The sequence below is a fragment of the Kickxella alabastrina genome (genome assembly GCF_025024165.1).
Source record: "Kickxella alabastrina strain RSA 675 chromosome Unknown BX661scaffold_33, whole genome shotgun sequence".
NCBI classification, from domain to species: domain Eukaryota; kingdom Fungi; phylum Kickxellomycota; class Kickxellomycetes; order Kickxellales; family Kickxellaceae; genus Kickxella; species Kickxella alabastrina.
The window spans coordinates 63000-87230 of record NW_026251504.1 but is presented as its reverse complement, the minus strand read 5'-3'; the positions used below and the strand labels follow the sequence as shown (position 1 = coordinate 87230).

At 43.3% G+C, this 24231-nt stretch overlaps 8 protein-coding genes and 1 non-coding gene across 9 annotated transcripts; 3 read left to right on the top strand and 6 right to left on the bottom strand.

Moving 5' to 3' along the window:
* Window positions 1–2750: 2750 nt before the first annotated feature.
* On the top strand, window positions 2751–5682 carry BX661DRAFT_188752 (uncharacterized protein). Its single transcript, XM_051537476.1, has one exon. It carries the CDS (start codon window positions 2791–2793, stop codon window positions 5626–5628), a length of 2838 nt encoding a protein of 945 aa, XP_051388850.1. The 5' UTR covers window positions 2751–2790; the 3' UTR covers window positions 5629–5682.
* On the top strand, window positions 5682–6608 carry BX661DRAFT_188751 (uncharacterized protein). Its single transcript, XM_051537475.1, has one exon. It carries the CDS (start codon window positions 5738–5740, stop codon window positions 6206–6208), a length of 471 nt encoding a protein of 156 aa, XP_051388849.1. The 5' UTR covers window positions 5682–5737; the 3' UTR covers window positions 6209–6608.
* Window positions 6609–9608: 3000 nt separating this feature from the next.
* On the bottom strand, window positions 9609–11087 carry BX661DRAFT_146545 (JmjC domain, hydroxylase-domain-containing protein; the record flags this gene model as incomplete). The annotated part of the gene is made up of 2 exons (XM_051533179.1): window positions 9609–10223; window positions 10476–11087. Coding segments are annotated over 2 exons (1227 nt in total), but the record flags the coding sequence as incomplete, so codon positions are not given.
* A 749-nt stretch (window positions 11088–11836) lies between these two features.
* On the bottom strand, window positions 11837–13822 carry BX661DRAFT_188749 (ClpP/crotonase-like domain-containing protein). Its single transcript, XM_051537474.1, has 2 exons — window positions 13552–13822; window positions 11837–13430 (listed from the first exon to the last, which is right to left on the bottom strand). The coding sequence occupies exons 1-2, from the start codon at window positions 13657–13659 to the stop codon at window positions 12066–12068; spliced, it is 1473 nt and encodes a 490-aa protein (XP_051388847.1). The 5' UTR covers window positions 13660–13822; the 3' UTR covers window positions 11837–12065.
* A 1404-nt stretch (window positions 13823–15226) lies between these two features.
* BX661DRAFT_t127 lies at window positions 15227–15301 on the bottom strand. Its single transcript has one exon. It is a non-coding gene; the product is annotated as a tRNA-Lys (tRNA).
* Window positions 15302–16050: 749 nt separating this feature from the next.
* BX661DRAFT_173495 (uncharacterized protein) lies at window positions 16051–16539 on the bottom strand (the record flags this gene model as incomplete). Its single annotated transcript, XM_051533875.1, has 1 exon — window positions 16051–16539. The coding sequence occupies one exon, from the start codon at window positions 16537–16539 to the stop codon at window positions 16051–16053; it is 489 nt and encodes a 162-aa protein (XP_051388846.1).
* A 1609-nt stretch (window positions 16540–18148) lies between these two features.
* On the bottom strand, window positions 18149–18570 carry BX661DRAFT_69319 (uncharacterized protein). The gene has a single exon (XM_051539422.1). It carries the CDS (start codon window positions 18447–18449, stop codon window positions 18186–18188), a length of 264 nt encoding a protein of 87 aa, XP_051388845.1. The 5' UTR covers window positions 18450–18570; the 3' UTR covers window positions 18149–18185.
* A 730-nt stretch (window positions 18571–19300) lies between these two features.
* On the top strand, window positions 19301–19681 carry BX661DRAFT_173494 (uncharacterized protein; the record flags this gene model as incomplete). The annotated part of the gene is made up of 1 exon (XM_051533874.1): window positions 19301–19681. The coding sequence occupies one exon, from the start codon at window positions 19301–19303 to the stop codon at window positions 19679–19681; it is 381 nt and encodes a 126-aa protein (XP_051388844.1).
* Window positions 19682–19754: 73 nt separating this feature from the next.
* Window positions 19755–20708, bottom strand: BX661DRAFT_188742 (CAP domain-containing protein). Its single transcript, XM_051537473.1, has one exon. It carries the CDS (start codon window positions 20519–20521, stop codon window positions 19844–19846), a length of 678 nt encoding a protein of 225 aa, XP_051388843.1. The 5' UTR covers window positions 20522–20708; the 3' UTR covers window positions 19755–19843.
* Window positions 20709–24231: the final 3523 nt, after the last annotated feature.

Sequence of the window (24231 nt, the reverse complement as noted above, 5' to 3'; positions counted from 1 at the left end):
CAAAAAAGGGAAATAGAAAATAAAGTGTGTGAAATCATTAAAGTGACATAAAATGCAGTTTAATATATGAAGAGGAGTATTTTGAAAGCATGGTAGTAGGTTTTTTAAAAGCATGTTAAGCTAGAGTCCTTTTTATATTTAAAGTTCAATAGACGCCATCTCTTAAAAGGTGGTCTACTCTCATCGCTGTTTTGAAACTAAAGGGTGGAGAAATGTAAAATAAATGTGAAACTTTAACCATATATAACAGCGGGCCAGCCTGCTGAATATAAAAATGGATAGAGTCACCCGATGTAAAAAAGATGAGAGAAGAGATGACGGCCAAAGCTATTTTGTTTTGTGGTTAATACAACCCAAATAAATAAAGAAAGAAAAAAGAAAAGAGAAAAGAAAAAAGCTGGTAAAAAACGAATCTTTAACGAGTAAAATTATGAAATGAGAGGAAAATGAAAAAGTATGATAAACGCTGTAAATAAATGCAAATGTAAGTGAAAAAGATACCAAAAAGCTCCACTATTTTTTTGTTTTGTCGAGCTCAAAGTGTATGTATGCTAGTAAGCTCCAAGACTGGGAGATGAAAAATGCTAATAATAAAGTTAAAGATAAAAATGCTTAAAAAATATGCGAGAGAAGAGAGAAAAACGAAAAATATTAAAAGCTGCAAAAAAGGGATAAATAAATAAAAAAAGGTGGTTCATTAAGTTATAGGAAAGAGAACATGCTATGTAAAGACATGTGGTAAAGAAAAATAATTGATAAATTTTTTAAAATGTTTTTTGTTATGCAAGTTAGTTCGGATAGTAAGAACGAGAGAATACTCAGCTGGTGAATGCGGTTTAAAAGCAAGTAAAGGAAAAAGTCACACTCAAAAAATTGAGGACAAAAATGCTAGTTTGGTAAAAGTCACTCAACAGGCGAAGAGGACAAAAATGCAAAGTACTGTTTAAAGAGATGAATGGATGCGGGTGTGGGTCACTCCATAAAGTAAGGAGTGATCAGATGCTGGTAAAAATGCAAAAAAACCAATTCCATCCTCCCAAGGTAAATGCAAAAGAAAGTAGTTAACCTCAAATTTGCTCCTCCATCTCCTCTACCGCCTTGCAACTGATAAAAGAGTAAAGACCCAAATGCTGAAGAGCGTGTTTAAGCGCAAGGTCCGTGAGAAAGAGGTGCTTGAGGAGAGGAGAGGCGAGGCACGAACAATGCTGAGCGGGGAGGATGGAATGGTAAGTAGTCTACTATAATGAAGATAGTAAAACCAACAGAAACAAAATGTGGAATCTAGCCTTTCTTTTATACAACTAATTTGTCAGTGGTTTTTTTGCAATAAAAATAAAACCCAGGGCTCTGAAGTGCTCGGTATAATAGCACGAGAAATATTGTTTAAGCGCAATTAACAGTTTGAAAATATTACTTGATTATTTGAGGCTTCAATTCGGCACGCCAAGTTTTCTTTGCATGTAGATCAATAATCAGAAAACCAATTATTTTGCTTTGTGGACAGACACAAAAATATTCACCATGCATTTTTATATTCAAATTTCTTTCTGACAACTATGTGATCGACAGGATTTGTGCGCACAAAAGACAAGGGGAAACAGCATTTCTGTGTGGATATCGAAACCAGCCTTGGCGCACACACGAACGTGCAAATCTCTCATTGATTAGAGGGTATCCCTTTTTCTTTTCCTTATGTCTGGAGAAGATGCTAATAAAACCAAAAGTGACATTTTCTCAGTGGAAACTACGCAGGGTCTTTGCAAAACAAAACATGTGAATTTGCAGTGGTGTAATAGATCTACACTCGGCGGTTCAATATTATTTTTAGTTTTTACTAATGGTCTGTCGCCTCGAACTGTTAAGAAGGGGGAATGGATGTGCAAAACTGTCATGCAAGGGAAAGAAAACGAAAAAGGGTTTTCTTTTCAATTTTCTTTCAACGACTAAAAATAGACTGGTCCACAAACTAACACGAGGTTGCTTTGCAATTGGAAAGAAACAAGAGACTTGTCTGAGCGCAGTAAAAAAATTGCAATTTAGTTGATTGATTTATTGATTGATTTATACTTAATTTGGCAGATAATGGTTAAATTACAAGATTAATAATATCCCCATTTTTAATTGTTCGCCTCAAATAAACCAAGCGTGTCAAATTAAATGCACTTGTGCTTGTATCCATTGCATAAAACATACGTGCGATTGCGCGCACTTGTCTTTTTTTGTTTACACCATCGTGTCTAAACACATTTTTTTATTGTTCGAGTAAATTAGTATGTGTGCAGGTTTTTTTTCAATAAGTGACATGTGAGCACGTGTGATTGTTTATTTTATTAATGAATTCAAAAAAGGGTGAGAACAGAGGCAATCCATCCGGCCAATTTCCCCCCTCCCTGGATAATTTTTCTTTCCGTTTTAGTGATATTTTAGAGTGGAGAGGAGATATGACGATGATGATGCTGGTGAGAAACGCACATCAAAATGGTATCCATCCGCGTGGTCGTATGTGTTCTAGCTATTTCTTTTCTCATCATCATCGTCATCAATCATTTTTCTCACTTTTTTGCGTTTTTTTTCCTTATTTTAAATTTTTCCTTCTTTCAAATTCACAAAATGGAAAGCGAAATTAGCGCAATAACGCTGGAAGCAACCAAGCTGCTGGCACGCATATACCCAACAAAACAAAACGAAACCACGCCCCTGATAGACCTTCCACCACCACCATCACAAAATACCAGCAGCAGCAGTGGAGGAGGAGTTGAGATCCTCGACAGTTTCTTTGCAGCCGACTTCATGATACACCACCCAACAAGGCGACCAACCAACACTAGCAGCATTATCGGCAACACCAGCAAAACAACCAATATGGACATTGAGGACGAATCCTACGGCACCAAATACATCAGGTACTTGAACAAGTTTCGGATAGAAAAGACCAAAGTTGAAAAGGGTAAAGACCTCGTGGACACCATTGTCGAAGCAATAAATGGGTCACCCGAAGTGGTGGCGGAGTACAAGGTGCGGGAGAGCATCTTGGCTCGCGCCATTATTGTACAGGCACAGATTGAGGCTGGGAAAAGGGACCGGGTGCATGGTGAGCGGTTAGCCGAGGAGTTTGTAAAGGCGAAGATGGACAATGGGCTCTGGTACAGTATCCAGGCGCACTTGCACTGTAGTGACAATAATGAAGATGCCTCTGCTGGTCGTAGCAGTGGTGGTGGCAGCAGCCCCGTGGTTGGTGTCGATGAGTTAGAGATGGCTGTGGAGCTTTTATTTATTTTTTCGCACTGGTCGCTCGCATTGAAGCGCAAGGAAACTGTGGCGCCGGGCGCGCAGTCGCTGTTGCGCGCGTGCTTGGCTGTAGAGCTTTTTTCGCGGTATGCGGCGCGTCAATCACAGCCGTCTTTGTCATCGGCATTGTCGCGCCGGCACCACCGCGCACACGGCCACCAACAGCAACAGCAGCAGCAGCAGCCTGATGTCGGGAGGCTGCAGCGGATACGGCTCGGACACAAGGCGCTGCACTTGTTGGACATTACGTGGGGAATTCTCATAGGGGACGAGGCCGAGGCCATGCGGCGGCTGAGTGGCAGCAGTAATGCTGAGGATGCTGGCAGCAGCGTGGCGACAAGGGGGCTGCGGCCCAGCGGCTTGGCTCGCGATGCGTTGAGGCAGATCCGCGACAGCTGTGAGCGATACCCGGAGCTGAGCGCCGAGGTGAACAACGATATTGAGCGGCTGCTGCCCTTTATTCATCCGTTTGACGGGCACTTGACGCGCAGCGCGCAGCTGGGCCGGTTCGGGCCGATCAGCAGCAGCAGTAGGGATCAGATCACGGCGCAGCAGACTGCCGATGCTGTGCATTCGGTCTCAATGCCCAGAGAGTCATTGGCAGAGGGTAGCCGCGGGACTGTGCCGAAGGCTGCAAGAGAGGCTGTTGCCGCGTATGTGCATGCGGCGCAATTGACGCGGTCAGAGCGCGAGTACGGCGAGTGGTGGCGGCGGCTTGTGGGCACGCGCGGGTGGCCGATGAGTCTGACCATCAATGGCGGCGTGCGCGGCAACGACATCATTCTCAATCCGCTGCAACAACAACAGCAGCAGCAGCATTTTCACGGCGGCATCATCGAGGCCGAGGACATGGCAGCATTGGAGCTGGCATTGGACAATAAGCTGGACCCGTGTGGCTGGCCGCCTGGCACCGATTCTGAACCTGGCGCTGGTGCGCGCGCGGCGTTCTATTGCGCGCTGTTTCCACTGTTGCCTGTGCTGTGTCGCGCGCTTGTGCGCACAATTGCTGCGTGGGCACCGGCCGAGCGCGAGCTTAGTGCGGCGCCGGCGCCGGCAGGGCTGGTTTCAGAGGTTTCTGGGCTGGGCATCATTGCATACCCAAAGTGGGAGCTACCGGCGTCAGCAGCAGCTGCTTCTGCCGCTGCTGCCACTGCTCACTTGCTGGGCGGTTCCAATGTCCAGCGCTTGGACCGCACAGCTAGCAGATCTGCCAGCAGCTCCAGCATCAACACTGCCAGCAGCAATGGCAATAGCAGCAGCAGCCGCAGTGCTAAGAATGGCGGCGGTGTTGTTGTTGTGGCGGGACTGGCGGCACGGTTGCTGACGCAATATTCCCAGTGGGAAGTCACTGGGCGGTTTCTCATGCGGCTGCTGGCAGGGCTGCAGGCCAACCATATTTTGCAAGTGGGGTACGTGGCGCAGTTGCTGGTTAACGAGAACATCATTCCAGCCATATTTTGGTGGCTGGGGACCGCCAATCTCCAGCTAGGAATCAGCCTTCCATTGGCTGTGCGGCGCCGCAGCTTTACAGCCGAGTACGCGCTCGAGCTGCGCCGAGTGGACCCGCAAGCCGTCCAGTCTTCATCATCTTTCTTGTCGTCTGCGTCATCGTCTGTGCTGCCGGCAAAGCAGAGTGCACTTTCCTGGCGGCCGGCGCTCCAAGGACTAGTCGACTGCTGCCGGGTGCTGCACCGGCTGACTGCGCACGATGGAATGCGCAAGGGGTTGCTGTACAAGAACAAGGCGCTGTATTTCTACTCGCGAGTCATGTCCGTGCCCCTACTGCCCCTGCGCCGAGTGGTCGCTGAGCTGTACCGGGACATTGTGCCTATATTGTCCCGGGCGAAGAAAATGGCTCATATGGATATCCTGTCTTGCGTATTTCTTTATGCTCCGCCGCTGCTGTCAGACTCGTACTGGTTGTCCGAATATTTTGTGGATCCACTGGTCGAGATGCATCGGCATGTGGAGCTGCTGAGGCTGTTGCATTTTTATCATTTTGAGTGTTTTGGGCTGTTTTTGCCGCAGAGTTCCGCCCTGTTTCCGTCATTAGTTGCTAGGGTTGTTGACTTGCCTCTGAAACCCGCTGATGCTAATACTGCTAATACTACTTCTGCTGCTGCTGGAGAGATCAGACCTAGGTCGGTGCCTGCCGGGAGGCACGGCAGGACAGCTAGCAGCGGGAAGTATAGAAGACCTGGGGTGGTTACACCGGCGCCAGCCAGCTGCAGCTTGCAGAGCGCGTCGGCCGCGGGTGTTTTGATGAGCGAACATAGCTGGATCAAGTGGGATTCCGAGCTGGAAGAAACACTGAATCAAGTTTACATCAACAAGTCATAAAAAAGCCCCTTTTGTAATTTTTTATTCGACATTCTGTTTTTGAGTTCTTAATGGCAAAGTTAAATATAATGTTTCAGCGAACGGCCTCTTTATCTTATCCCTCACATCCATGTACCGAACCATCTGGGGTCTTCTCTCCTCGACAGCATCGGCAATGGCCTGGTGTTCCTCAGCAGTCAACGGCAGTACATTCTTTGGAAGCTTTCTGCGCAGCACACGGTATCTGCTGCATATGCTCTGCAAAGATGCATTGAGATCGGCAATAACCTCATGCATATCTGTCTCTGTCGGGTGTCTGTATAACGCGCAGTGGTCCATAATTATCTGGTCCTCCTTTTCTGTCCACGTCCGGCGCTTCGCCCTTTTCTTCTTCCCGTTTGGTCCCCCAGTACTCTCATCTACGATAACTGACAGATCCTTGCCGTGCATCAAACCAGCATACCACTTTTCCGTATCTTTATCCATCTTCCCACCATTGGGTAACGGCGTGTTTGAGCCAGATTGTCTGAAGGATTTTAACATATACGTGGCAATAAATTTGCAATGCTGGGCGTCGCGGTGGAGGGTGTGGGATACGTGAGACCAGTCAGGAGTAAGTTTGCGAACTTCGTGCTGGTGTGTGTATAAAAACAGCGCTCGTCGTTCGCTTAGTGACCAGAGTTTTTGTGCGCGGTGGTGTGTGCTGTTTGTATTATCATTGCCGCTGTTGCTGCTGGTGCTGTTGTGCCAATTTGGGTGTGCTGGGAGGTTGGGTTTCAGGAAGGTCAGAGTGCGAATTTGGCGTTGAGTCCAATGTAGAGGGCGGATAATGTATTTTAAACTAAACATTGAATAGGGAGTCGCTTTGTTGTGTGGTTGAGATTTTTTGAAGTAAATGTAATGTATGAAAAAGGCTATTTGAACTAAAAAACGCAATATAAAATAATTGCTTAAAATGTTTACAGCTAATCCAATACGCCTTGGCGTATGGTTAATAGTCACGTTTTTAATTATTCTTTATGCGTTTTAAAAATAAAATTATTGTCATATTGACGCCATCAATTTTCCAGTACAGGGCGATTTTTCGACCAATTCGATTAATAAAATTTTTTATCTTTTAATTTTAATTTTAATTTTAATTGTAATTGTAATTGTAATATTACTTTCTCCAAAAATGTTTTGGATGTGGTTATTTCAATGTCACCACAACGCAAGGAATAACATGCCTGCCTTTAATGGGCAAGAAATGTTTAAAAAAAAATCACCACAGCTTCATGCAACTGTTTCATCGTCCAATCCTTTCTTGTATTATTAAACCATTTTTTGGCTTTATAGCTAAATATCAAGGGCATTGTTGCATAGTAGTTGAGGCTGAACTAATTTAACTGGTCTATGATACAGCCTTTGGAGAAATATTGGTTGAGCTTTTTCCGGTTACCTGGGTATTCTCGTTGCTTTGGGGTATTAGGATTACAATGTTGCTGTTTGGAAGCAGCTCTTCTTTTTTAATTGCGGTTAGTCTTTTTATGTCAGTTTTTGATCGAGAGGAGTCTGATACATGCCTATGTATTTATTATTAGTGTATGTGCAATTGATACGGTATGTTTTATTAATGACCATAGAGTAAGGTGAGATGTCTTTTTGAGTGCTTGTTTTATGTTTAGATGGATGAAAAAAAGTTGTGTGAATAGGCTAGACTGAAGTGAAGGAAAAGTATGAAAAAGTATATTTAATGTCTGCTGTCACAGAATGAAGTTTATATCCTTGAGCAGTCTGATGATATGGAAGTGGATGTCGAGGTTGAGAATCGTGAAACGGGTTTTCATCAACATGCCGATTGACAGGCTATAGGTGGTACTATGTAGGATCAAATCAGGGGACATAATAATGATATCCTGATATACCCCTCGTTTCATAATGTACACGTACGGATGCGTATATGCAAAGGCTGCTCAACAATAAAAACGTTGGTTTTTTTAAAGCATTCATAGAGTTATGATTTACAAAATAAATATAGTCACTTGTCTATTTTATTTTTTTGCAAAAAGTAAATATGTAAAAACTACTTACTTTTTGTCTTCCAATAATATGTCATCATTATGCCAACGTGCTACAAGTTTCCATGGTTAATTAAATAAATGTATAGTAAAAAAAGAACCTATTTTTTTAACATTTCGTTATATAGTGGTCAGCGCGTTTTTTACAACTTGCTTTATTTTTCTTTGCTTATCGATGGCAACTTTGAAGTGAAGAAAATAAATTAAACAAGTGATTTAATCAAGTTTTTGTATTGTATAGGATGGGCATTTCTTTAACAAAAGCGTCAATGCGGGTTATTATCTTGCTGTCTTGATTATGAGTATCTTAACGTATAACAATGTCTTGCCGCTGTATTCTGGGCATAAGGGCAGGCAGCGAGCACACATGTTGAGTAGAGCCTTTCTTCGTTTCTTGCCACCCCTGGGTTGAACAAGTCTGCTAAATAGTTGATTATGGCAATGGGCGAAATCGGATCCTCCTCTTTAATGTTGGTAGTGCTGTGCAACACTGCTTTGCTATGCTTTATCAAAAACATTATTTTTATACTCATATTTTTATTAGGAAGTTATTATAAAGCCATCAAAGTCGCTAGAAAAGAAACTAATATTCCTCATAATGACCACATAACATACTCATCAAGGGCAATAAACCTTTCCTGTTTCCCAATCCGACAACTTTGGGTTCATCGTAGCAACGCACATAGGATGTGCCCAGCGCACCCGCCCTGCCGCCGGCGGCGCTTCAGTATCAGTCTCAGCACCAGCACCAGCACCAGCGCTAGCGCCAGCGCCAGCGCCAGCATCAGCCTTGGTGTCATAGTCATTGCAACGCACAACAACGCCATTGAAAAACCCACGACAAACCACACAACTCTCTTCCGCAATGCCTCCACTACCACCAGCAGCAGCAGCATCAGAAATCGATCGGTGGGTTTCCAAACACTGTTTAACGCCACAGACCCGTGCCGAAGTAACCATTAGATCATCATCTGTACCCTGCTCATCCTCATCCACACCCATAGTTTCCTGCGCATGTGCCTGTGCTGTTCTCGACCGCGTGCCAATCCGATCACCTCCACTCTCCGAACACACTGGCAGTGAAAATGGCACCATTGGCAATCTCGGCGACAATGACCAAGCGTGTTTAAACTCCACGTGCACATCGGGAATAAACCGGGCACACAAATAATGCGCAAATATCCGACCCTCCGCTGCTGCTGCTTCACCACTACCCATGCCGCGCATGCCACGCACCGGCAGCAAAACGCCATTCTGATACGCACACAGAGCACAGGACAACTGATCCGTATCCATAACGCAATTCGCACACTTATAGTCCATATGACCACGAGCACGAGCATAAGCGGAGGGCTCTAGCGCACAGCATAGTGGGTGGACAGTCAGCCCGCATTGCTGACATTCGACGTAGTCCGCGCGAAGAAGATCCATTGGCAAAAGACAGCCGCCGCAGGTACCCACTGGCGTATGCAGGGAGGCTGCAAAGTAGTGCGGATCCAAATCCAGCTCAGTTCCAGGTTCCGCTGGTGGCTCCACGGGTGGCTCCGCTGGCGGTTCAGGTACAGGCTTGGGCGCGGGTTTCCGTGTGCGATACACGGGGCGTTTCGCTTTAGGCTCTTCGGGCTCGTGTTCGCCTTCATCCTCTGCTGCCACAGCTGCCACAGCTGCCTTTGGCGAACATTTGTCGGTGGATTTGCGCTTAGCCGTGGCCACCGCCACCGCCACAGCCTCGGTCTTGCGCGGTCTCCCAATCGGTCTCTTCACGGCAACCGTAGAACCAGCGGCGGCTGCAGCAGAAGGTAAATATTTCTTCTTTTCTGCCACTGCTGCCGCCGCATGTCGTCTCTGTGCAGCCCTCTTCTTCGGCAAACTCACCGACTCCACCACCATATCCACAGGCCCCTCACCCCTTCTCCCACGTGCCTCCTCGCCAAACCACTCCATCAGATCAATCGTCACCGAATCCTTCACGCACTCGCAATGCCTCGACAACGGCGCGACCTCGAGCCACCGGTCAATGGCGAAATTCACACTCTCCGCGCAATTAAATCCATGATTAAACCCAGCATGATACCCCAATGGAAACGTCAAAATAATCTCCCCGGCTCTCTGCACAACGCGGTTGAACGGAATCCCCTGCGACGCAAGAAACCGCGGCGATAGTAAAAATGCTTTGTGCCGGAGAAACTGTGAGCATAGTTTATGGTCTCCGGCGAAAACATTCTGCATGGACATTTCGAAGCGCGCGCGTGCCTCGACAGGGATGGCATACCAGGCTTTGGGGGAGCCAAAGTGGATGTAATTGATCGAGTACAGGTCCATGTCCTCGACATGCCAGGCGAAAGTTGCTTTCCACATGCCCAGGTACAAATACGGGTCGTTGACGCCCGGCATCCGCTGGTCGATTCGGCGCAGAAGGCCGGGCAACCGGCGGATATTCCATGTGGGAAAGTCCTCGACCGGCGGAAACAGCGTGCCAAGCACGTCGGCGCCGTACATCGGCGGCTGAAACAGGAGGTTCTTCCAGTACATGCGCTCGAGCTCTTCGTTTTCCGCGTACTCCGCCGACGACACGAACAACGCGCGCCCGTCGCGTGCAAATGAGCGCGCTGGCCGCACACCGTTGTGGTCTGCAGCCGGCTCCCCATCCGTCTGCGGCCGCGGGCGGTACGATGCTGTGGCCGGCTGGAACTTCGCCCGGGCGCTCTCCGACCGCACACCCTCGCGCACCGCCGCCGCCGCCGCGCTCGTCAACCGCACATCACCAGTCCCATAATCCACAGCCACGCCCACGGTCTCCGACGCATAGACCGCCGGCTCCGCACTCTGCTGCTTCTTATGAGCTTTGTCCCCCCTGCTGCTATTGTCCTCGGCACCGGCCTTGTGCTCCGGCACTCGGTGGCTGGCGTCCTGCGACGTTTGGAAAAACTGCGCCAGCTTGACCTTGCGGTGGAACTCTACGTTGTACTGGTGGAATATTCCGCTGTTGCCGTTAAAGTGCTGTACAATCGGCTTGAGAATGGGAAAGTCCTCTTCGTCAAACACTCGCACTCCAGCACTGCCCTCGAGCTCGTCGCGCCACTGCGTGGGCGGCACAATCTTGCAGATACCCGCCCGCAGTGCCAGTGGCTCAATGGCTGATACCAAAGCCTCAAAGTCGCTGAACTGCTCTGTGCTGGGGCAGAACACCGGCACGGAGGAGTTTGGGTAAAAATAGTATTCGATCGCCTGCCCGAAAAGTTCCGGGTAAAATATGCTCGCTGCATCCGCGTCTGAAGCGGAAAACTGCTGCTGCTGGTGCTGCTGGTGTTGTGTTGACGATGGTCCTGTGGACCGGTTAGGTGGCAAAGAGGTCTTGTGTGCTGAGGAGCTATGAGAAGAGGAGGCGGCAGCGCGCGGCAGACTGTTGGTGGCTTTTCTCATAGCCATACTTGCACCTGCCCCGGCGGATACACGACTGCGCATAATCATTGCTGTGAATAGAATATGAATAAAAGAGTGAGAAATAAAGGTTGCTGAGGAATTTATATAAAAGAAAGCAGGGAAATAAAAGAGAGGGAAATGTAGGAAAAGGGGCTTTTTTGTGTGTATGTGTGCGTTGCGTGCTTTGTTATTGTGCGTTAGAAATTTGAATAGTAATATTAATAACCGAAATTGAAAGTTGAAAATTTAAAAGTGAGAAACAAAAAAGGAGGCGTAAAAATATTGAATAATGGAAAAATAATGGAAAAAAACCACAATAAAAGAAAAAAGCAATCAACAAAAAGAAAAAAGAAAACGAATATTTGTTAACTTTTTTCTGTTTCCTATTTCTTGGCAAAGCGCAGCAGCATCAACAGTGGGCAGCAGTGTAGTAATCGCCATAAATGATGTCCAATAGCTATTTCTTAATACAAAAGCTGAGAAAACCTCCTGTTGAGCCTCCTTCTCTGCTGCGATTTTATAGGCAGCTATAAAACTGTGGCCGCTGCTGCATTAATGCCTGCCTGCTCAGCATTGACTTGGCTCGCAAGCCCTCGGCTCAGCTGAGCTTATGTGGTGAGAATCACCACAAGCAGCAGTATGACGATAAAAAATAAAGAGCAACCATCAGCCCATTTCGCCTATTGTATATTTACTGCTTTTAATTATTTTTTGTTCTTTTCTTCTGACGTCGTGTGTCCGGTTATCAATCTTCTTTTTATGTCGGGCTGGGGTTCGGAGGGGCTGTAATAAAAGGGAGAGGCGAAAGCATTGGAAATTTGTCAGCTGTTCGCGAGAAAATAGAAGAGAAGAAAAATCGTCCAACACCCCAAAACCCCTCTCCCCTGTGCACCCTCACTGCAGAAAAAAGAATCAGGCCATTACTCATGTGACAATCAGAAAATAAAAAATCACCGAATCACCGAAATCTAACGAAATCTAACGGATGCACTCCAGCACATAGCTGTCGGGCATCTCCCTGGTCTTCCGGTCCAGCACCCACGCGACCTTCTTTCCAACGCCGATCTTCCCGGCCTTCTCGCGCTCAAAGAACTGCAAAACCTGCGCGCGGTTCATGCCAAAATCGCCCGCCTGGGGATTCTCCCCACTGACCACCGCGAGAATCTCCCTCTCGCTCGGCAGCCCAAACGCATGCGGGTACTGGTCAAACGCCGCATCCGCATTAATGAACGATAGCTGCTGATGATCAGTTTTCCCAGCACTGCCGCTGTTGCCCTCAAAGTACTCCTTGTGCAGCGCGCGCATATCCACAGCCTCGAGAGTCGAGGGCTGCCACTGCGGGTCATTGGTTTTGCGCACAAGCAACGCTGCAATGCCCTCGTGCATATCTGCGGAGCCCAAGCGGTGCTCGGCAAGCCGCAGCTCCAGGGCGAATGCCTGTTGGATGTTGAGCCGGCGGCCGGTGCGCAGCTGCTCGAGAGTCAGCTTCAGCGACGACGGCGAGACGGCCGAGAGCACTGCCAGGGTCTGGCGTGCCCACTCGGGCTGCTCGGTCTCCTGCTTGAGCGCCTCGACGATGGCCTCCATGTTATTGAACGCAAAGCAGCGGTCAATGGCATTGCGCAGGGGCGCCAGAGAGTACTCGATCTCTGAGAGGTCCTCAGGCTGCGCAGAGAACTCCTCGATCGCCTGGTTGATCACCGCGTGGTCGCGGGTGCCGATCTCCTGCAGGCGCTTCTCGAGCATCGGCAGCCGCTCCGACGGCACATAATGGGTGGCAATCCCGGCATACAGCAGGTCTCTGCCCTTAAGCCTCTGGCCGGTCAGCCCCAGGTACGTGCCAGTTTGCCCATCCATGCGCGGCAAAAAGAACGTCGCTCCGACATCCGGGAAAAACCCAATCTTCGTCTCCGGCATCGCAAACACCGTTGACTCCGTCGCCACCCTAAAAGGCGCATGCATCGAGAGCCCGACGCCGCCGCCCATAGTGTATCCGTTGAGAAGAGCCACCAGAGGCTTCTCGTACGTGGCTATCAGGTGGTTGGTCTGATACTCGTCTTGGAAAAACCGCATTGCTGCGCTGCGGTCGCCGCGCGTCCACTTGTTGGATACGTCGACGACGTCGCCGCCGGCGCAGAACGCCTTTGCACTGTTGGACCGCAGGATGACGATGTCGCAGAGATCGGATTGCCGCCATTCCTGAAGGTGCCGCCGGATTGACTGCACCATTGGGTGAGTCAGCGAGTTGAGCGCCTTTGGTCGGTTCAGAACCAGAGACCGACCGGTTAGGTTGTTTACCGTCAGCACGTCGCGGTCGCCCTCGGAAGTTGGTTTGGTTGAGATCTATTTGTGGAAATTCTGTAATGCTTTTTTGTTAGGATTTAGTTCTTTTTAAAAAAAACCCTGAATTGATGCTAGAGGGTTATCAGGTTTTGTGTGTGTGAATTCAAGAAATGTTTTTTACCATTCGTTGGATTCCTGCGAGACGGCGAGTTGCTGTTTTCAATTGAATTGAAGATTTGGTAAGCGAAGCTGCTGCGCCCACCGTCAAGTTCAATTTGCTTGCAAACATAATAAATACTACAAACGTAATGAGAAAATATATAAAAAAGAAAGAGAGTGTGGCTTTATTGAAAGTAAGAAAAAAAGTGATGAATAATAATTAGAAAAGGTGTGAGAACGGTAGACAATGCCTGAAAAAAAGAGATTTCAAAGTATGCGATAGCGCAAAAAAACGGTCAGCTATATATTTTTTATCAAGTGATTGAAAGAAGAAAGAAACATATGATTGGCTGTTTGATTTTCACCCGCAACCTTTGCACCGCCTAAATCAGATCCACGAAAATCATCACTCACTATTTTCTGTCTGAGCGAGATCAACAATATGTCATCTCGAAACATCAACTCTGAACTAAAAAAACATATTTTACACCTAATTAACATATGTCTTGCATATATAATCAATTTTGTAAGCTATCGGGTTGCCATGCGCATCTCGAAGTTTAGTGTAAAAATACAGCGTGCCAGAATACCCGTCAACTGTCTGGAAAAAAGATGGTAGGCTGTTTTCATGAATGTCCAAGCCACAAAGCGAATCCGTAGTTTTAAACATGGCGTCGATACGGTCAACTATAGGATATCTGTATAAGTTTCTGCTTTCTAATTTTGCCATTTCATTCGCCTGAATGTACAAGCGCTTACACGACCATGACTGGTCAATATGCAGCGGACCCTTGTATTTATTTTTAAAATATTTGGCATAAATAAACTCTCGGGACGACATTGCTAGAACAAAATAATAAATATATAATGTGTATGAAAATATAAAACTATGCTTAAATGTATAAATAAAGCAGGTCTTTTCTGTCTAGAGCCGGGGGAAAAGACGCATCTTAAATACATCAATTATAATTTACTTTTTGCTTTTGCATAATAATGACAAGGCTGGCTAATGCCCAACAAAATTAAAAGGCTACTTTTAAATATCAAGTGTTTAAGTAAAAATTGGTATGTAAACCATTGTCACATGGATACTGGACAATCACGCAATAACGTTAATTAAATAAGAAAATATAGCGCAAAGTCGACCTTTTTTAATAAAATTGACTCACTTATTTCAAACAAAAATGAGCAATGTGATAGTGACATCATTTCTCTTTATTTCCCCCCAAAAAAATTGGTTTTATTCAAAGCAAACGTGTGCCTAAAATCCCAACCTTACTCTCAAAAAAATATACAGCACTTGAAGTTGAGTTTGTTAATAAAGTGTGCAGCATAATGGTTGTATTGTTATACTTTGGCTGCAAGACTTTGCAGCACATAATTCATAAGAGGTAAGCTGCTTAAATTTGAGTGTTGAAAAGTGTTTATTTCTGCTTTCAGGTCAATAAATAACATACCGCTTGATACATTAACCATATCCCGCGTACACTATTATTTTTAGGTGTATAGCGCAAAACCTTGCATATATAAAATTGTACATAGGTTGCTTGTTTTGTATTTACGGCAAAATTTTAAAATAAAAAACTAATATTGATTAATTGCAATACATGCTCCGTATTAAAGCGCTTATTTTGGGGTTTGTAGTTTGTTTAGACAAAAAATATCTAATGCCAGTTGGTCAATTTAGCTGTTCCCTGCGCCCTGTGTGGGGGTCGAACCCACGACATTTCGGTTAAAAGCCGAACGCTCTAAACCAACTGAGCTAACAAGGCAAACTAGTCTGAACTAGGCGTTATCACTGAAAATAATTTAATAGTAGGGAGGTTGGTCGTACGCCAATTCTTTTTAACAAAATAGTTGAATAAATCTTGGCACTTTTGAATTGCTTCTCTATGAAGACCTAAAGTGCCATGAGTTAAATAGTTAAATAGTTAGATAGTTAGATAGCCAAATAGTGAAATATTTAAATATTTAAATATACATGCATTATAACTAAATCAACTAACATCAATTCGCTTTTAAAAATGCTTGTTAAGGCCCGAGTAATAGAAAAAATAAATGGCTTATTGAAATAATTGTTGAGAGAAACCTCGTCAAGCACACTTGTAGTCTGTCTGGAAACAATTAGTTATATTTAGTAGGTTAGATGTTAAAAACCCATATCGGTAGTAGAAAAATCAGTCGCGCGCTTTAAAAATACAAATGAAATTATTTTTAGCTTGTGAATCGACTCAAGATAAAAACACAAAGAATATATAATTAAATAATAATGAAGACCCCATGCTCTCAATTGTGACCAATCGGTTCTTTGTTTTGGAAGTGTTTTTAGTCAAGTATTGGGATATGATGCAATAGTGACAATGTCGATAATATCGACAATTATATAGCAAGCGTACATGTATTTGCGGTAAACAAATGTATACTTTTTTACTTATCAGTAGCAGTAAAAAAAGAATATATTATGTACAGGAATCTAAAAACATATAAATATGCAGGAATACATCGTGGCAAAAAAAGGAAATTATAACAGTTCCTTCATCTCTGTAGCTCGCATGTTGTTATACTTTGCTTTGCATTGAGCGCTTGTCCTTGTACCAACATATCGCGCGCACTCAGCCCAATTCTTGCGGCCCTCCACACAATCCAAATACTGCTGTAACCGCTGTGTTTCCTGTGTGAGCCACTTTTTGTTCTGCTCTTCATACTGAAAAGGCACAAGCTTATCATTAAGCCTGGGTGATGAGAAAGTGGTGGAATATTGTGTGGGTTCGGACGATTTTGATTTATGAGCGTTGTTGTTTGCCATACATTGAATGATGGCATTCTGTATGTCTTCCTCAATACACAGTGGGTGCTCGGCAAGGACGACTGCTTTGATTGCGGCTACGCTAAAGTAGCTGCCGTTTCTGTTGACAATTTCCTGAATTGAATCTATTTCTTCCTGGGACAGTTCGGCGACCATGCTGTCGTACACAGGGCTCTTCTCAAATGAGGATGGGCCGTAGGACATTGTTGAGTGCCGTTAATATTTGGTAAGGCTGGCGTTATAGATGGGTTGCTGAACGGCTGAACGGCTGAACGGCTGAAAAACCAAAAAGATGAAATTAGAGCTCAAAAATAATATTGAAGGAAAAAGAAAAATCTTGGCATCGAAGGGAGTGAGTTTATATATAAATATAATGGGGGAACGAGCAGACGCACAAATTGTTTAATTATCACAGGAAAATAAATGGGTGCGTTCATCCTTCGGATTTCCTCCCCGCAGAGCAATTAATACGGCCGAAAAAGCTGTACAAAAAATATATTCGAAAATTGACTTGCGCATTTTCCTTCCAGCCTTTTTGGGCTATTTTGCGTTTTGATAGGAGTGTTCGTTCAATTTTAATAATGCAAATCAGTAGCAGCAACATTTTTCGACATTGTTTTTTGAAAATTTGATTTACAGACTTAAACTGCTCTTACTAAAATGAACAAAGGCTTCGTTTAAGGTGCTGACTTAGAGAAGAAACAAGAAAAGAGTAAAAAAATAAACGACTGAACAAATTTTCAGAAAAATACAAAGGAAAACATTATTTTTATCAAAGCCCTGTTTTTTATACCTTATAAAGAGCTGCTCGTTTTTTTGTGACAAGCTGTGCCCACTATTATTGGTTGCACTTTTTTTATTTTTTTATATTACTTTTTCTCCCCTTCGCTTGTGCTCATGTTTATATCCTTTCTACTCTACTCCCCTATTTTTGAGTATTTCAATGCGCCAGACTTTTGAGAAAATATTGTATTATCAGTTGAAGCATTTATGCATTTATATGGGAGGCATATTTTTTTTAAAAATATAATTACAGCTGTCGAATTAATTGTTAGATTCGCCAACATTTACTGATAGACATGCAATTGGCACAAGCATTTTCTGTTGCAATGGTTGTTATTTTTTTGCTGTTTTAACTGAAAAATAAACCAACTCCGACAACACCAACATCAATAACTTTTTTTCATTTTTTATGCGTTAAGTGGTGACGACCGAACAAGTTCAAAGGTTGAATTGGATGTGGGAGGTGCATTAATGTTTGGCATATCTGAATGTGCTGATTGACGCGGCGAAACAAAGGTTTTCTTACAAAATTAACAGATAAACCCCAAAATGCCATTATCAAGCTGTTTTGAGAAAGAAAAAACCAGTTTCCCAATGGACGTGGTCAATCATCATTAGTAAATCACTCATGTCTTTTGTGTGAGTTTGCTATGTGGAATCGGTGGAATGGCAAAGCAGCTGGGAAAAAAGGTTTATTTTTCAAAATCAGTTATGCACTGCCAAGCATGAAATAACCTTCGCTACAGAATAAAGTCGTTTGTTTACACTTGGCGGTTGGGGGAACCTATCCAGATAATAATACTATTATGACATCCCCACTTTTTTACCAGCTGAATTAGTTCTCAGACAATGATGGTCACACAAATAAAACCTGTTCTCCTTTTTTACTTTCCTACTTTCTAATTTTAACTGTAGGATCCATGAGAGCACAAAGTGGTTTGGATCTACCATGTATTTTCTACTTGTCTTTCAAACGAACAAAAGAAGTACTAATCACTTTTTTCTTTTTTGGTTTGTTGTTTTGTGTGATAAAAAACCAAATTGCTTTTAAAAATGAGACGTTGACATTAACGGCAACGAGTTTTAGAGAGCGTCAATGAGAGGAGAAGGAGAGCGTAATAAAAATTGAATACCGCGGATTGCTTTGTAACAGTCAAAGTTGAAGGAGCTACTAAGCCAAAAACCCCAGTGTGAGCATGTGGAGCCAAGTCCGAAATTTGTATGAAAGTGTAAAAATTGGCATTGCCGCATCCCTGCATACAAATATACACAGAACTACTTTGGTTGCAGACAGAAAGCATAATAAAAATCTGAAAGGAATGGATACCCATGTGCCACTTAGTACTTTTGCATATTATAAAATTGGTTATTTTTCGTTTTTTTCTTTAATTTTTTGTTGCTTTCAAAAAAGAATAGAAAAGTGGATGCTGAGCGTGGGTGATAGAAAGGGTGAGAGGAGGGGCAGCGGAATCTGCACTTGGCTCTCTTTTTTATAATGCAGTGCATAAATCCCTTTATAAAAAAGAGATTAAAAAGCGCAAAAGGGGCAGTGCATTTTATAAAGCACTATTTTTTGCACTCTATTGTTTTGCAGAATGAACATAAAATAAATAGAAAAACTAAGTGTTCTTAGTCTCAATCCTACCTCACTTTTCTTTTTATTTTATCATTCTTTTCTAGAGAACAGTGGCAGTTTTATTTGCTTTGAAATAAAAAGTAGCAATAATGGACAAAGACCATGTGCACACTGTCAGTTTTTCTAATTTTTTGTTTTGTTAGCTGGCCTTGTTGGTGAGTATAAGAATACGGCTATTTGTCCTCCGAGGAAGAGCAGAACTACTTTTTCTATTTAGTTTTCTCATCTATTCATATTCACTATTGCATTAAATTTTATCTCAACATATTTGTATACTTAGTACCAGCTACACAACACAACACAGCATAACTTAGCAAAACAAATCATTTTCTGTACTTTTATTTTAATTAGACTTGTTACCAGTTCATCTATTTGGTTTACTCACATTCGCATTATATTTTCACGCACAAGCAAGCAGCCACAACATTGCTCCAGTCAGTCTGACAACAAAAATCACAAACACAGCTCCACACACACATAAAAGGTTCATATTCTTTTAACAAGTACAATCAATTCTGTTAGTTTCCCCATATACCCCCCACATCAATGTCGTACTCATTCATGAAGCGTTACAACCGCCTATGCATGCGGCCCGCCGGCGTCCGCAACCGGCACAGCCTGACTGTAGACACGCGGTTTGTCATTGCACACACAGATTTTGAGTCGCAATACAATGGTATCTTGTCCATCCGCAAGGGCGATATAATCCGGGTCAAGCAAGGCGGCGACGGTCATCCTAAATGGTGGCTGGGGACAGTGATTAGAAGTTATGAGAATACAAAGGGCCATGGTTATTTCTTCCCCGTCCTTACTGAGCAGTACAACTTCATGGATAATAGGATTGCGTCGCGTATTCCAATGGCTCTGCTGGATATCCATGGACATTTCCGCAAGTACGACAAGAAGCGTGTGCGCACCAAGGCCTAAGTAATATTAAAATTAAAGCGGTTGTCTATTTTAGTTCTCTCAATATTGTAACAATATGTACTCCAATAAAGTATTTTTTCATATCAACAATTTTTTTTATTTTTTTGTAAAAAAGATATACAAACATTACATTTTTTCTTTCGAAAATAAGCTCAAAAACATTTAAGCCTTGTAGAAATCCTGAGTCCAGTACAGACCGGCCTGGCCAAAACCAACATGGGTGTAGTCACCAACCATGTTAACATAATGGCCGGAGCTCTTGGTCCACGCGCTCATAACGCTAGCAACATCCTGCTGGTTCCAGGCAATGTTTTCAGCAGCGCCCTTCCAGGCAATATGGCGAGAAGAAAGACGAGTGCCGAGGGTGCCGTTAGGGTCGCTGTGGGTCATCGAGTGAATGGAGTTCTCGTACTCTGAGTGCGACTGTGCAACGGTGTTCAGGGTAGTGTCCATAATCAAAGCACTCTTTCCGGCAGATGCACGCACGGCGTTAATCTTGGCCAGCATATCGGTTCTCCAGTCGTTGGACACGGGAGCAGTGTAGGTGGGCTTGGGGGCAGTGTAAGTAGGCTTGGAGGCGGTGGTGTAGGCGGCAGCCACGGTGGTCTTGGCAGCGTGAGCCACGGGGGCAGCCTGGGTGGTTGCGTAGGTAGGCTTGGCAGCAATGGCGGAAACCGAGGAAGTGGGCTTGGCGGCGGCAACGGCAGTGGCATAGACGGTCTCGTAAACGGTCACAATAACGAGGTTGCGGGGAGCCAGGGCCTCAGCGACAACAGGCTGAGCGCTAGCAAAAGCACCAAAAAGGGAAGCAAGGAAAAGGGCAGAAGCAAACTTGACCATTTTTAAAAACAGGAAAAAAATTATTTAAGAAAGGATTTCGTTAAAAGTGAAAAGTTGTACGTTAAAAAAGCTTAATCTGGTCAACAGAATAAACTATAATTGCTGATATTTGTTTTAAAAACGTAAAAAGGAGAGGAGGAAACAAGAAAAAATGAACGAAAGATATTGAGGAAGACAGAATTTTGGTCGACCTTTTATAACAAAAAGTTTGCAAGGTTTTCGTTCTGCTGTATTTTTTCACATTCCCAAAGGTCTTATTTTTCTTCTCTCCCCCCTTTGGGCCATGCGTTCTCACTCGGGACCATTGTGTGCTAGCACAAACGGCAACAAACAAAAGGGTGAAAATTTTGAACAGTATATCCGCTTCAGTTTTGGTGAACAATATGGATCTACGATTATTTTAACTATTATCTAGTAAGAAAACAAAGGGAGAAAAGGGGGGGGAAGATGTAGTGCACAAAATTTGGGGGAGTCAAAATTGGGTTGAGGAATGTCCATTTTCCTTGTCCTGCAATATGAACAAAGTTAATATCATCCAATAATATAATTTCAATGCACTATTAACATTTTATGTGGCAAAAAATATTGAGTAAATTGCTCACAAAAACGTGTTAAATTTTTTAGTTTTTACCCACAGCTTGTCTTGTTTCTCGTTGGCTGGTAAAAATTGGTGCTATATTTTCGCAAACGGACGAGTCTCAATAAAGTTTGTAGCAGTGATTGGACCAATGAACGGGTGAAGCCGATTATTTGGGGATTGGTAAAAAAAAAGTTTTCACATTCACATACACACACTGTGAGGAGATTGTCTGACAACGGACTGTTTGTACCGTCCCATCCGGAATTCAGCATTTTCTCAATATAACAAAATAATGCTATTTGACCAATCACCTATTTTGCCCACAGTCAAGCGTAAGCTTTTTTCATGCTCACTAGCAAAGTGAGAAAAGTGAAAGGTTGAGAAAATACGGAACCTACAAGATTAAATACTGAAAAGAAATACCTTATTAAAAACGTAGAATATTGGTATCACTCTACTGGGCTGGCTCAATAGTCATATTGCGTGATTGTACCCAATTGCAATATGCGCCTAATAACCGATGGAGTTCCTGATATAATCACACTCACTGAACAATGTTTAATGGAAATATAATAGGCCGATAATTGACCAAGAGTAAACGATTAGTGATATGTTGATTTGAAATTAATTTCACAATAATTATATGACTTAATTTTGTTGGCTATTTTGTTTCCTTGGCTTGGTGATAACGCAGTGGTTCAGGATGGATCCGCACAAACACAGTTTAGAAATCTTCATTATTCAAAAACCTGGAAGCGAGATAAAATAGATCCATTGAGCGAAATATAAAACAAGCAAAAAACAAAAATTAATGATTAAGGCTGATTGTCTACTATGCCACCTTACCCATCATGGGCTCTATTGAGGAACTTGAATACATGCCTCTATAAGAAAAATATTCTAGGGGTGGGGGGTAGTGTGGTTTGAAATTATCCAGATCTGGGCCTAATTGCCTAGCGGTGGAAGTGTCCACTAGGTGTCTTCAGCTTATCGCGGATTTGGTATTTTGGATGTTTGTTAAGATTAGAGTTCTCATCAACAATCGGCATTTCTCAGACAGCAAGGATCCCTGCATTTCCCATTCGATTTGCAGGCCACAGTGTCCCTTGTACCAGTCATTCTGTTTGCCTACAATCTCGTTTAAAAACACCATTTCTTGTTTTGCGCGCTCCCCTTGGAGTTTATTGACCAGCATTGTGTACCTGCCCTCTGGCAGCTCCTGCCATCCGCGCCTCATATCCAGGTCCAGCTTCTTGTCCTGTTAGTAAGCGCCCACACGTTTCTTGAGATCCTCCAATAGGACATCTGTCGATCCTGGATATACCTGGAGTCTGCTGACCATCTCAACCACAAGATCTGCGGCTGGGCCCAATTTGTTAGGAATGAGGAATGAAAAGTTCCAACATGGCTTATAATTGTTGAAATATGTACGTTCTGTGAACGAGATATAAACAATATAAACAATATAATACTATGTATTTAATAAGGGGTATACTATGAGTGCTATGCACTGGAGAGGTAAGAGAGAGTAATTATGTGGTATGTGTCACTGTGTGACTAAAATGATAGGCAATGTAGTGTGAGCATGCCTGGCTGAATCCAGCTCTGGAAGGTCGACAACAACAATGAAGGCTGGTTGATCAGTTGATCCCAATCCATTTATAACTTGAAACAGGGTAGAATCAGTAGTGTGGTTATGCTTACTATTAATAGTGGTGTTAATAAATGCATTGAAAAATTAATTAAACACAAAAATGAATGTGGTTTTTTCTAGAACCTTGGTCCGTTGCCTTAGTATTTAATACAATTCGAGACAAGCGAGTATGGCCGTGTTGTTTGTTGTAAAAATCAACGTACAGAGGCGACTGGCAAAGACGGCGCACAATGTATTCCTGTTTAATGCCACCAGTGTTCAAAATTTGCTGAATGCATAAGTTGTCCAAAAGGGGATCGATGATAACAGTAGTTAATCCTGCTGCATTTACATAGTAATTTACTCATCAAGTGTAAATTTAAACTTCTAAAAACATATTCCAAGTGCACTAACATCAGATTCAATATTTATTATATTATTGTTATTACTGTTATTAAAAGTTGTACCCAATTCTGTCTTATTATAACTTTTTACCTAAATTATTTAAATTATTTTTTATATATGATTTAATTGTTTTGAAGCTCTTTTTTTGTAGTATGGCATGTAACATGAATTATTATTTTACTATCTTTGTTAAACGTGGTTGGTGCATTAACTTGGCACAGATAATCATAAAAATCTGTTGAATATTCACAATTAGCTTTATAATTTGAAACCATAGTCAGTTAATATAAATCTAATATATAAATCAGAATTGTAAATAGTGTTGCACAGACCGAAGATATGGAAGTGGATGTTGAGGTTGAGAATCATGAAACACGTTTCCATCTGCATGCCAATTGATAAGGTGCTAATTGGATTATCCAAGAGTAAATTAGGGAGGCATGATAATGATGCCCAGATATACTCCCCATTTTGCAATGCACACGCGTGAGTGCATACACACGAAAACCACAACACTGACTTGCCAAGCTACCAGTCTGCTCACAGAAGAACCAGTTCTCGCCAACAGTGCACAATTGGCAATGTACACAACAAAAACGACGAGGCACATATATAAGACGAGGCCAGCGCTAGTAGTATTTTAGAAACATTAGTAATAAAACCCTTTATAAAATCACCCCTACTTTTCTAACACTAGATAACTAGTACTTTTTACACCCCCTATTACATAAAAATAGCTAGTGTCAATTGTAAATATATGTTAAAATCTGGCTAATAATTTGATGAATAATTGTTTGATAATATAAACTGTTGATAATGCAACATATGCATTTATTTATAGTTTTTATTTTAAGCTATTAAATATTTTTTTACAATTATCAGCATTGCCCACATTGCTCTATTTGCCTTGGTGCTTGCTTAATGCTGCTCTGCTGCTGCCTTTGTACTTTCTTGGCGCTGCTTCTTATGATGTATTTTGCGCTGCTTTAATGTTTTACGGGGTGCTGATTTGGCACTGCTTTTTATAATGTTTGTCGCACTGCTTTACTGCTCGCACGTTGTTTCATTTTTAGCTTTTCGGTGATGTTAATT